The sequence below is a fragment of the Phalangium opilio genome, unplaced genomic scaffold (genome assembly GCF_054372755.1).
Source record: "Phalangium opilio isolate 3A_F unplaced genomic scaffold, DU_Popi_V2 ptg000344l_1, whole genome shotgun sequence".
NCBI classification, from domain to species: domain Eukaryota; kingdom Metazoa; phylum Arthropoda; class Arachnida; order Opiliones; family Phalangiidae; genus Phalangium; species Phalangium opilio.
The window spans coordinates 2785243-2797126 of NW_028324227.1; the positions used below are offsets into that span (position 1 = coordinate 2785243).

Consider the following 11884-nt stretch of genomic DNA (forward strand, 5'->3'; position numbering starts at 1 on the left):
CAAAAGTTGCGTACTGTCCGACCGCAACGACATCGTGCGTAAAGCAGCGTAATTCGCGGGATTTAGACATCCAGTACAAATGGCGATTGCTTCATGCCCACAGCTTCATTTGTGATTAATGAGTATAAAATAAATTTTTCGCTATGCCAATAGAAAAGGTGATGTTTTGGCGATTGTTTGTCGATGTATGCACGAAACATCATTAACTGCATAGAGGATAGAAAACTTAACTGCATCACGACCAAGGGTAAGGGCAAGGGCAGTTTAAAGAAGATGAAATTTGGGTAAGGAATTTTATCTTTATTCGTATGGTTTTTCGTTGTTTAAGTGTTAGAGTGTGTAAATTACACTTTCGAAATTTGTAAAAAAAAAAAAATATTGAGAAAGTTCGGCTCAGTCCACACTGAACAAGATCGAAGACTAACTTCGACCAAGGCTAAATAGTGGGAGGCTTTGCCTTTGAGCATGAGGATGATTGGGGATTTGGGGGCCATGGGGCTAGTAAGGCAAGGGCGCAAGGCAGCTAGCCTAAGCACGGGCAAATGCCGTTTTTGTCGAATATCGAAATAATCGAATATCTAAAAAAATTTCTTATCAAGTCCATAAAAAAAATGTCGGAAATCCACATTAAAAGGGGAAGGAAACGGGGTGGGGGTGAATTCGGTGTGAGCGATGGGTTGGGGCAAGGTATCTCCTGTTTAGTGCATTATGGGTATGAGTGTGTTCTTTCCTATTGGCTGGTTAAGCTACGTTCAGTGTGACTAAGCAAGGAGCCCTGGAGCAGACGAATTTATTAACCAATGGGAAGTTCCCCCACCTATAATACGGCCGCCATTTTTAATTTTTCCTTAATATTACATAAGTTGGGGGGTTTTTGTAGGGGGAATCCGGGTTGGGAGTAAAAAGCGCGAAAACTTCAAATGTCTTCATTAAATACAATTGATTTAATATATGACGTTTAAATAAATAAAACCATTATACTAGTGATAATTTAAAACATTCCTTTATTACTTTTGACAAAAAAAAATGGAGTTAATATCGTTTCATTTGAAGATAATATAAATCCCTAAATAGCTAACTGTCGGAATTTTTTTTCTTTATTATTAGGTATATAATATTACAGAAATATCTATTTACAAACTTGTGGCACTTTTATTATTTTCAAAATGATCATAGTATTACTTATTATACCATGGTAACTGTTAAGACTCTCGAGCAATTATACATTGCCATCTTTTAGCAAAATCATCCCATACACGCGCGTCGCTTTGGGATAATCCTCTGGTAGTAATTACAATTGATTACATCGTTCTAATTACTTCTGGCTGAATAATAATTTGTGTATTTTACCTTCAGTCTAATATTTACAAAAATATGCGTAAATTTTTTTAAAGAAGAAATATTGATATAAAGGGGTTAAATCGTATTTAAAAATTGTTCTTTAATATTTAAAAAAGAAAAGCTCAAACTGATATACAATTTAATTTTTTTTTTTTTTTTGAAATCGCGATTCAATAAGTAAAATTAATGACTTAATTTCTCGTAAACAGTCTTTTGATTGTTTCTTCTTCTGTCCTTTATCGCAGTTGGTATTGGCAAGTTGATAATGAATTGTAGAGAAGCTTTGATTTTTTTATTATAAAGTTTGGTAACTTTGGCGTTGAGGCAGCATGGCCACTATTGAGCAATTTCTGGAAAAATCATAGAAAATTTATTATTATTTTAAAATTACACCATAGGTTTATAAGATACGTTAATAAGTATGACACATCCTACAAATGCTACAGCCTATCCACTGTTTTCGAGTTATGACTAAAGTGTTTTATAGTACTCAAGCTTTCACAGCATTATTTCCAATTTATCAACGACTTCTGAGGCTTTCTCTTTAACTATTTTATAACTCTGACGTGTTTTCTGAACGGGTCGACTTTTACCCTTAAAAAAACAAGGGGGATTAAGATGATTTAAAGGTCCCCCCTCCCTTAGTTCGAGGCACCTGACCAAAGGAATTTCATGATTTTCTTGTCCTTGGTAGGCGGCAAGTCGGCTTACCACAAAACCACTATAGAGAAAAAACAGGTTCCTATAGAAGTCAGTGACGTAACACGGGGCTTCTAAAAAGTACCTGACAGAGAGAAGTTAACGCGTTTTGAACCTCGACCTACATATTTTCTGGATAACTTTTTTTGTAGAAAGAATCTGGTAAATTGGCTGAGCCAAAGAAACGAGGCCCTTTTGAGTTTTGACTTCGCTCTCCTCCAGGCAAAGTAAACGCGTTTAAACTTTAAAAATTTAATTCATTTAGGACCTCTTAAACTAGAAATTTTCAACAGTCTTAGGAGGCCCCCATTGAATTCCTTATTCAACTCGTGATGAGTAATTTGGAATAAACTACAGTGCAGTTAAAATTAAGATTTTAACATTTAAATTACTAAACATAAGTTAGATTGAAAGAAAATGTTTGTTATATAGAGCTGTAGAATATGTTTAGCTCTTTTCACCGATTTTGAACTTTGACATTTATGGTCAACTATGTTTTACGTATCACAGGGACTTTGTCTACACCAAAACATTTTGTGGAACCCAATCAAAAGCAATATACTGTTTCTTAACTCTGCGAAATCAGTTGTATTAGAAAGTCAAGAGATTGCAGAGGGAAAGGATAGCAGTTCAGTTTTATTCAGTACTTGACCAGGGACTGACAACACTGCACTAAAGTTTAAGGGAGAGGAATTTTATCTGAACATTTTGTTACTTCAAAGTTTGTTTTGTTTTCGGAACTTTTTGCTACTACAAAATAATAAAAGTGTAAAATATTAACTTAAAAACCTAAACAGGAAGTGGTTAAGGGTCAAGCGTCCACATAATAGCAATTATCGGTATTATAATCAACAATTAGACAAGATGTTATGTAAAATGTTTCAGGCCCAACCCCCTTAATTCAAACTCGGAATAAGAAAACCTCCAAAAATGAATAGAAGTGTGTGTAAACAAAGTGACCAGTCCTAGCTTATTCCCTTAGCATGAATGCAGCGTGAGCGAAACGTTTTAACTCTCTTTGGCTAAATCACTGAAGCGATTCACGCGTATATATTGAAGCCCATACGGGCTGTTGACCCTGGGAGACCAGCTAGACTATCGCGGTTTTTACAGGCCGCCGACACCGAATCGTTATCACGTATATTTAAGTTATGTTATAATTTTCATCTTGATTTCGTCACAGCAAATGTGCGAGAAATATTAGTAACCTGTTCTCATTATCAGCATGAACTTGGGATTTAAGTAAAATATTATTCAGCTATGTGAATATTAAGTTCACAGGCAGTTAGGTTAATTATTTTAACGGAGGGTCACTAATTTGTCACGCCGTGACCTGGGTGAGGTCTTTTATTAAAGTTTATACGCTGTTGTTGTCAAAAAAATTGCTACTTTACGAGGTATTTTGGAACTAACGCGTAATGTGCCTGACAAACTCGCCCCTAAGCTCCATTTGGGCTTTTACGCTGCTCTTATGAAAGTAAGCTGGAACTAATTCGTTGTTCCAGCTTTGAAAAACAGTTTCATTAATATTTTAAGTTTAAAGGTCAGCGCAACTTCTCTATTTATGATTGAAGCCTGTGCTTATTTCCTTTAGAAAAGCGTTAACAACGTGCGTGGTTTTAACGCCATAGTGTCTATCTCTAAAACATTTAAAAATATTCATTCAGTCATTCTTACTAATGAATTTATAGTGAGTCATAAGCTTCTTTCGAGGATCGTCAAGAAAGTCGGGTTCGGAAAAAATCACAATAACTCAAAAACACTTATGAAAATCTAGTGCTTTAAAGGTTTCCATATCACATAAAACAGCGCTAAACACTGTGTCAGGGTCCCTTGGGTCTTTGATTCAAAAGGAATAAAGAAATGCGCACCATCACGCCATTACCACGCTTCGTTTTGACCTTCTTGCATTTTCCCCCAGTTCTAAACCAAACCAAAGCAAAGCAACAATATATTTGAAAATGGGGTCTAGATCTACATAAACATCCGTAATGTTTTCCGAAAAAGAAAATATATTTAGTTCGAAATAAAAAAGGGTTCATTTTTAACATAAATATTCCAAATTTTTGATAAATAATATTTTAGAAATCAATTAAATCGGGTGTGAAATGAATAAGAGCGCCAAATCTTCCTAGAAATCCATTGGAGCGCGGACGATTCTCTCAAAAAGTTCGTCCTCTTTTCGCTTTACTAAGCTCATCTTAAGGAACGAATTCCTTCCGATTTTTCTAGATCAATTTAACTTTAAACTTGTAGAGAATGAAACAATGGAGAATCCAAATAGATATAAAGGATGGGGGGGGGGGGGGATAGATACGAAGACCGTAATTTGACGGAATAGCCCATAGCCCCGGGACATGAAGATTCTTCTATTTTTCTTTCAAAAAGAACAATGGGCAGACGAGACTTGATTTCTTTAGTTTTGAAAGGAAGTTCTAAATTATATCTATACTCTCCCCTATTTAATATAACAATCACGTGACCTTACTAGTTCACGCGCTGTTCACGGTGTATTTCCCACGCTAAACCTTCACGCTTTATATATAGATATGGTTGCCAGTCATTTGCGAGTGCAATTACTGCTATGTACAAGTAACAACAGACTGAAAAGCTTGGAGCTCTGTTCGATTCAGATCATTCAGTTCCAATCCCGAGATGCTCTCAAAAGTACTGGCAACCCTGAAACGCTGCTTAAGTTAAGAATCGGGGGGGGGGGATTTCTCTACCCCTTTAGTGCTAGCATCTATCTATAGATAGCTTAACACTGGTTTTCTACGAGAGATTGGGTGCCTTTCAAGCTTGTAACTAATTGAATGGTAATGTTAATGTGATATAAACATGGAAGACCGTTTCCGAGAGCTGTATGTGGAAACATAAGAACATTTTCGACTCAAAATTGCCTAAAGAACATCTCCCTTAATTTATGGCAAACTTATTAGAAACACCCTGTATAGAGACAGGTTTTCCACACGCAAGCACCGATCATTATGTTTTCTTAATCTATGGTTTGTGTGTTCTATTACTAGCGTCAATATAACCAAAAAAACAGGACTCTATTTTAAATTAAGTCTATTTTAATACTAATAGCTTTTTCCTTCAAATAAATAACTTTTGCAATATGAAGATACACACAAAACCTTTAGGCTAAATATAAGAGAATCTGCCTAAATGAAAAGGGAAAGTTGGGCATGTTCACTTTCTCTTTTCTCTTTGTGGTTTCCTTTTACTGAATTGAAAAGAAAATTAGCAAAGCTCAGGTAAAAACTGTTTGAATGAGGATAAAAGAATAAAACGTCTTAAGCAGAAATTTCTAAAATTTCTTTTGTGGTAAGGGGACACACTACTTTTTTTAATTTCTTTGATCTCGGAGAGCAAAAAAAGTAAGTGTTAAATCACGCTTGAAAACATATCCCCGACTTATTTTTTTCTTCTAGAAAACCCTCCTTTGAACAGTCTGAATTTTAACACAAAAAAACTTCTTATATAATCGAGGGATTGACTGACTACCTTATGCTCTAGCTAAATGTAGCGCAGTGGATAGGATATAATTGTTAAAAGAACTTTCACCGAATTCTCACGCTGAGATTTTCCCCTCGAAATAATAATAAAGAAATATTTTTACCAGCGAGGAAGTTGAATTTGGATATAGTGGATATAAGAAGCGGAAATATAAGAATAATAAATATTTTTAGAGAATCTATTGTGCCGCACCACCCAAAGTTCGTTGTACTGTATGTACTCTCTTTTTTTCAATTGGTAAAAAGCAAACCACTATGAGAGTTTGAGAAAAGTTTTTAAGTTAGTATAGTTTATGAGAGAATTAACAGAAATAAAGATTAAACTAGGCCTAGACCTCCCCCCCCCTGAAGTTGCTCAATATTAAGGCGTTGGTTCAATTTATGTCTTTAGTAAATTTGTGCCAGTTTTTTTCGAAATATTTCGGAATAGATTATTATGAATATATTTTCTATATAGATTTAACACAATTATAGATCATACAGAAAAATTAGTTCATTGTTTATAAAAGCGTTATAAAATTCAAATTGGGTAAAAATAGGTAACCAAAATAGGGAAACGTTTAATTCCTATTATTCAGGTCGAAAAGTATCCGAATCTAAACGCCCACTTGGCCCCCATTTTCAAGATTTTTAAGCGATTACTTTAGCTAATGAGTTTCAATTAAAATATAAGCGAGCTAAATTCATAGTTACCTCATCTCTGGTGATAGGCAGGAGCTTTTTTCCTGATGAAATTAGAGTCGGAGGAACCAGAGTGATGAGACTGGTGACCGGAAGGTCCAGGTCCGCCATTGGTGGGCGGATGGTATACGTGGTTCCCGTGTCCATTTTCTCTGACGCGAAGGTCCGATACCATTTGAGCTAATTCCCTCTCCTTCTTGCTCAGTTCTTCGGCGGAATGGTGGCCATTGCTAGTTCCGTTTTGTCCACTGCCGCCGGAAGTGCCGTTGGTCGTTGGCGCGTGGCCGTTTTCGCCGTTCTGTCCCTCGCCATTCGTCATGAAATGGAGATTGGCCAGGCTGGTCGATCTCGATCTGTGTTCTTGGCGAATGGAATACGAGAAAGCGCGTTCGTTCAAGTGTCCTTTCTTTCTGTATATTCCCGTATTGAAGGGCGAATCGGCGTCCGATCCCTTGTCCGATTTGTCACCGCTCTTCTTTTTACCGCCATTTCCGTTTTTCTTGGGCCTGGTCGCGGTGGCGTACTGCTGTTGAGAGTAATATTGCTCGTAAGGGAACTGTCCCGGTTGGTAAGACGCGACCGGACTAAGGGGTCTCGTGGAAGGTAGATATAATGGTTCTTCTAGGCTGGATAAGACCGGACGTTCGACTCTTTTGGCTTGTCGTTCGCTGTAGTATCCAGCAGCGGCGTAGATACTGTGAGGATGGTGTTGTCCAGGATGGACGTTCGGGAAACCGTTGGGTGGAAATTTACCCTTTCCTTTCTTGTTTCCCTTGTTATCTTTCGGTCCTTGTCGGCCATCGCGACCAGGAGGTCCCAACCCGGAAGCCGGAATGGGTGGAGGTGGGGGTGGTCCCGCTGGTAGAATCATCTGTCTGGGTCGATTGGGTTTGTTGTTGGCCGGAGTACCACCCAAGGTCGAACCGGCCGTCGTCGATCGAACGCTGCGTACAGTTCCAGTCGTATCCATGTAGATCATCTCTCTTTCCGTGGGTGCCGCGCCCACCCACACTTTGTAATTTTCTTCGTCTAAGGCCTTTTCGGCGCTACTCAATCCCGATTCGGAAGGAGGGGCGTGGTGACCGTTTGTCCCGTTGGTGTTGGAAGGAGAAGGTCGTTCGGGCAACTCTCTCCCGTTCAAGTGGCGCCAAGCTTCCACTTTGTCTACTGGGCTGAAGGCGGGCATGGCTTGGGCCCTTTTCGTCTCCATGTAGTAAGGGTTCTCTTCGAGTTGCCTGGCGTACATGCTGTCGGCGTAGGCGTGGAAGCAACATCTTACCAGAGCGTTGGCCGCCGTCTCCTTTTTGGCGATAAAGGCGTGACACTCGAGAACTTTGATTCCGGACGTGCGTCTAAGTATGCAAGCGAACAAGGGCGGCTGGCTGGTGGCGTGTTTCGCGAATGGACTGTCCAAGGGCAAAAATTTCTCCACCCGATCGCTAGTACCACCGGGGACCACCACGTAGCGGACAGCGGCGCAATAATGCAACGATTCAATTGGGAAGAACCTGGTAATTTGACGGCGCGATTCGTCAACGTTTTCCAAGAGTAACCCGTTGGACCAAACGCTCAACCAGGAATCGATTCCTTTGGCGGTAAAGGGTCCTTGGTCCGGGTACAGTTCCCTTAGGGGCTCTTGAATACCTTGCAAACCGTCCTTGGTAATATGGGGCACGGAGGACCCCAAATAAAGAACCCGACATCGACAAATGGGCGTAGTAGACATGACGATAAACGCGGGGAAGGAGGTGAGGGAAGGGGATCGCCTCGGTTCCCCGTCGAAAAACTGTACACGTACAAAATAAGTTTGCGATAAGTTTTAAAATTTGTTTCAAGGCCTTGGGGGTATTTTTATTCTTAATTTTCCGTCAGGGTTTAAAAACTTACGTTTCGTTCTGGTTCGCCCTTCGGAAAAGAGTTTTTTCCTGGTCGTTTGTTACAAATTATAAATTAAATCCCAAACAAAGTTCGTTTCGCGAAAACAATCACATTTGACGTTGCGAAAACCTTCGTACTTTTCGTTAATTCAAAACACAAACAATTCCTAGTTAGTTTTCAAATAATCCTTCCCAATTATTTTGTCGTCCACGTCTACGACGGAACCTTTCAAAATTTTTACACGCACACACTAGAAAACGAGACGGAAATTGCGTCGAAAATTCGCATCTCGGAAAAAAACCTTTTTTTTTTGTCCGGTGGCGGGGAGTAGGGAATACGATGTTCAGGGGCCGGTTTGGCAACCTACGTCGATGATGGGGATGTAAAATATATTATTGGGAATAAACCGCGTCGAGTTCAGCCGCCGAGAACACGCACCGTACGCTTCTATAAAGTTTCAAAGCGCGATTACTACTAGTACAGGTGTGCTTTGCTTTGGAGTAAAAAGGCCCCGGAGCTTTTTTTCTACTTCTCTCTCCCTCTCTCTATCTCGCTGGCTCTCTCAAGTTGGCTGGAATGTTGTTTCCTCGGAAAAACGGGTACAATGAAACTCCCAAAATGGCTTCCAGCGGGGCTTGTTACCTTTTCCCCCCACTCTGATCCGACCAATAACGTGTTGGCTACCTTCATCAAAATAATAATGGCGCCGAAAAACTACCTGAGAGAGAGGAAAAGAAGTTTTTTATATTTTCAACAAAATCCCCTGGCTCGACCCGTCTCGCTAAAATGAACTCTACCGCAGCCATCGAAACTTTTTACTATAGCTAGCTAAAGCCGGTCTTTGGCAGTCTCTGCCAATATTTAATTTCATTTTTTATTTAATAACTGCCCTCTTTTTCCTCGGTTGACGGGGTTAGGCACTTAAAAATTAGTTTTTACTGATTAAAAAGTTCGTTATCGGTTTCGTTTTGTTGAAATTATCACTTCGTGAACCCCCCTTATATCTTGTAGATGATTTATACTAATTATGACCCGTATGTTTATGAATTAACACGTGTACTATATCCGTAAATCATCATTTACATCCCGTTCCATTACGGTCGTGCTCCAAAAATAACCCCAGATTTGTAAGGAAAATATTTTGCAAAACATTCTTTCTTATAATATAAACTTCGAAGATGTTATTTATCCCTATACCTCCCGCTGCGAAACAAAATAACATTCCGATGCTTGGTTCCTTGGTATCTCAGCTTTCTTTTGTATACCCAGGTCAGCCCTTTTCAGCACGGCCTAAGGGGTCACGGAGTCGACTCTAGGTCAATTACTACGGTAGTTAGGGTTGACTTTATGGATCTTATCCCCCCCTTTAGAAAAGAAATACAGGGTGTTTCCAAAAAATGTGGTTGAACCGAAGTACAGTGGAGGTCTATTGGAGATTTGAGTCGAAAAAGTTAAATTACATTTTGCCCATAAGGGTCACCGTGCAATTTATGATTGGAGTGTTTTATGGATGACCCCTTAATTAAATTTGAATTATTTTTTCAGTTTCTTACTTTAAATTAAGGGGTCTTCCCTAAAACACTCAAATCATAACTTGTAAACTTTGACCTTTCCGTCAAAATGTAATAGAAATTACATTTTTGACTCAAAATTGATTTCTCATAGAACCATACCACTGTACTTCTACTACCAAATTTGGCACACCCTGTACTTAGAACCACGTGACGAACAGCCCCATCTCGACTTGTGTGTTATGTGCCCTCGATTAACTGTGTCGAAAACTCTACACGAACTTTTAAATAAGTAATGAATATAGCTTAAGCTTTTACCTTTGCATATTTGAAATCCTAAAGGGATACTGAAATACTAAACTACCTAGCCGCCGCCACTCGGTTTCAATTTCAGTCTCCCTTAAAACTTTCTCAGAAGACAAAATACGAACAATGCTAAAATATTGGAAGGAAAAAAACAAAACCATCATTTATATTATAAATTTTTTTTCTTCCAATAATTGGGTCGTTTATTATATCTGACAAAAATTGTCGTTTTACGGGTGGAGTCACCCGCATTTTTAAAATGCCGAATTTTACCGCCAAATATTTTTATTTTTTCAAACCAGGGGAAAAAACGAGAAGCCATTGTAATAAAAAATACTTGTAAATTATCTATCTAACAACCTGTTGTTATGAAAATGGGTGTAATGGAATTTTTGTGGAGATCTCGCGAACTCCCGAGCACTGGTGGTAACTTGAGAAGATGATAGCTTTTATTCCATTTATAAAGTTTTTTTACTTCGTCACCTAAACATATCAGCATAAGTTTATAAGTGATATGTTCCATAAGTTGACACTACCTATACTTAGTAATGCTAGAGGCTTACTGAGAGAGAGCTAGTTCGAGAACGACAAGCGAGAATTGACTACACTCGGTTTTGTAGTCCACCTTCCTCCTATTTAGTCTGTACTAAGCCTTTGACAGCACCTCGAATCTATGACCTATGTCACTTCATGACAAGCTCCAGTTTGTAACCAGTGACAAACGTATGGAACATACCTTATGATATCAGAGATAACTCGCCTCGCAAATGTGATGATTTAAATTCGTAAATGTATTTTTTTCTTATATTTAAAGGGCGAACCCCTGAGGGAACGAGGTATACTTCTAACTTCCTCTAAAATCTTAACGCGAAAGGAGATTTTTAAGTCTGTAATTTCTTCTTTTTTTTTTGGCTTCTCAATTTCCAAGTATAAAGGTTTTTGCCGCATTCCTGAAAATGCACAGGTACTCCTTGATCCAACCCGTAGTTCTACTATAACCATTTGCTATACTATAACCTCTACCCGCCTTTCCTCAGGTATTTTCCAAGAGGTAAGACATTTGCCCCCTTGTTATACACGATTCAGGGAGGACTAATGATTAGTAACTTGACTATTATCCGACTCCTCAGATATTTTTACCGATAAGCGACTTGACTTGAAAACGATTTATTTTTTTCGGTTTCGAACCTTGAATTTATTCTTAATTTATGCTAGGTATTATCAGAAGTCTATGGTTTTATCTATATATAGTATAATTCCGGACGATTCCATTTGAATTTTGTACAAGTTCTGAGCCTTTGTAAAAAAGGGGGGCGTGGTATATCGATTTAGGGTTAAGTTGTTGTATCTATCGTCTTTGTAGTTTAAAAAATAAGGTGGTTAGAAACCAGACTATTTTAAATCCGACTTTTCCAGGGTTGCCAGTTATTTGTGAGAGCATCTCCTGCAGAACTATAAGGTTTTCCCAAGAATCGATATCTAGTTTATTAGGGAGAAGTTTAAGATGCCTTACTAGACTAGCCATAGTCCCAGCCCCCCTTTCAAAATACAAGGGGGGACGTTAAATAAGGCCGGGCTATTTCGTCTCTCCTCTCCTCAGTCGGAAAATACGTAATTTTCGTCATTCACGTCGTGCTCACGTGAGTTTTCAAGAATCAATGAGATGCTGGTTGTAATTTAGAGGCGGGACCTACGTTTGGACTGGTGATAAAGCTAGAAATGCGGCAAATTTATACCTTCTAGTAAACTAGATATCACTTCTCGGTTCGAGTTAACAGGAAAACGAGTTAATTGGTTCTTTTGGTTTCAATATTTAGAATTGATGGAAGATTGGGGTAATTTTTAGATTTAATATTTTTACGGAAACCGGTTCGATATTTCTGCGGTGTTAAATATATTTTGCGATGGGATCCAAGATGACTCGTTGTAAGTTAAGTTTAACATTTTCAA

At 38.7% G+C, this 11884-nt stretch overlaps 2 protein-coding genes across 2 annotated transcripts in view; one reads left to right on the forward strand and one right to left on the reverse strand.

Moving 5' to 3' along the window:
- Positions 1-65: 65 nt before the first annotated feature.
- Positions 66-11884, forward strand: part of LOC149610083 (uncharacterized) — a 31912-nt gene continuing 20093 nt past the window's right edge. The window contains exon 1 of the mRNA XM_089859794.1: positions 66-284. The gene's annotated coding sequence lies outside the window, so the exon portion shown is untranslated. The remainder of the gene's footprint in view (positions 285-11884) is intronic.
- On the reverse strand, positions 982-8763 carry LOC149610084 (uncharacterized). The gene is made up of 3 exons (XM_089860033.1): positions 8127-8763; positions 6252-8025; positions 982-1691 (listed from the first exon to the last, which is right to left on the reverse strand). Exon 2 carries the CDS (start codon positions 7963-7965, stop codon positions 6253-6255), a length of 1713 nt encoding a protein of 570 aa, XP_089716159.1. The 5' UTR covers positions 7966-8025; positions 8127-8763; the 3' UTR covers positions 982-1691; position 6252.

What these genes read in the sequence shown, in the direction of transcription:
- LOC149610084 (XM_089860033.1), bottom strand. Translation starts at nt 7,965, where the DNA reads ATGTCTACTACGCCCATTTGTCGATGTCGGGTTCTTTATTTGGGGTCC.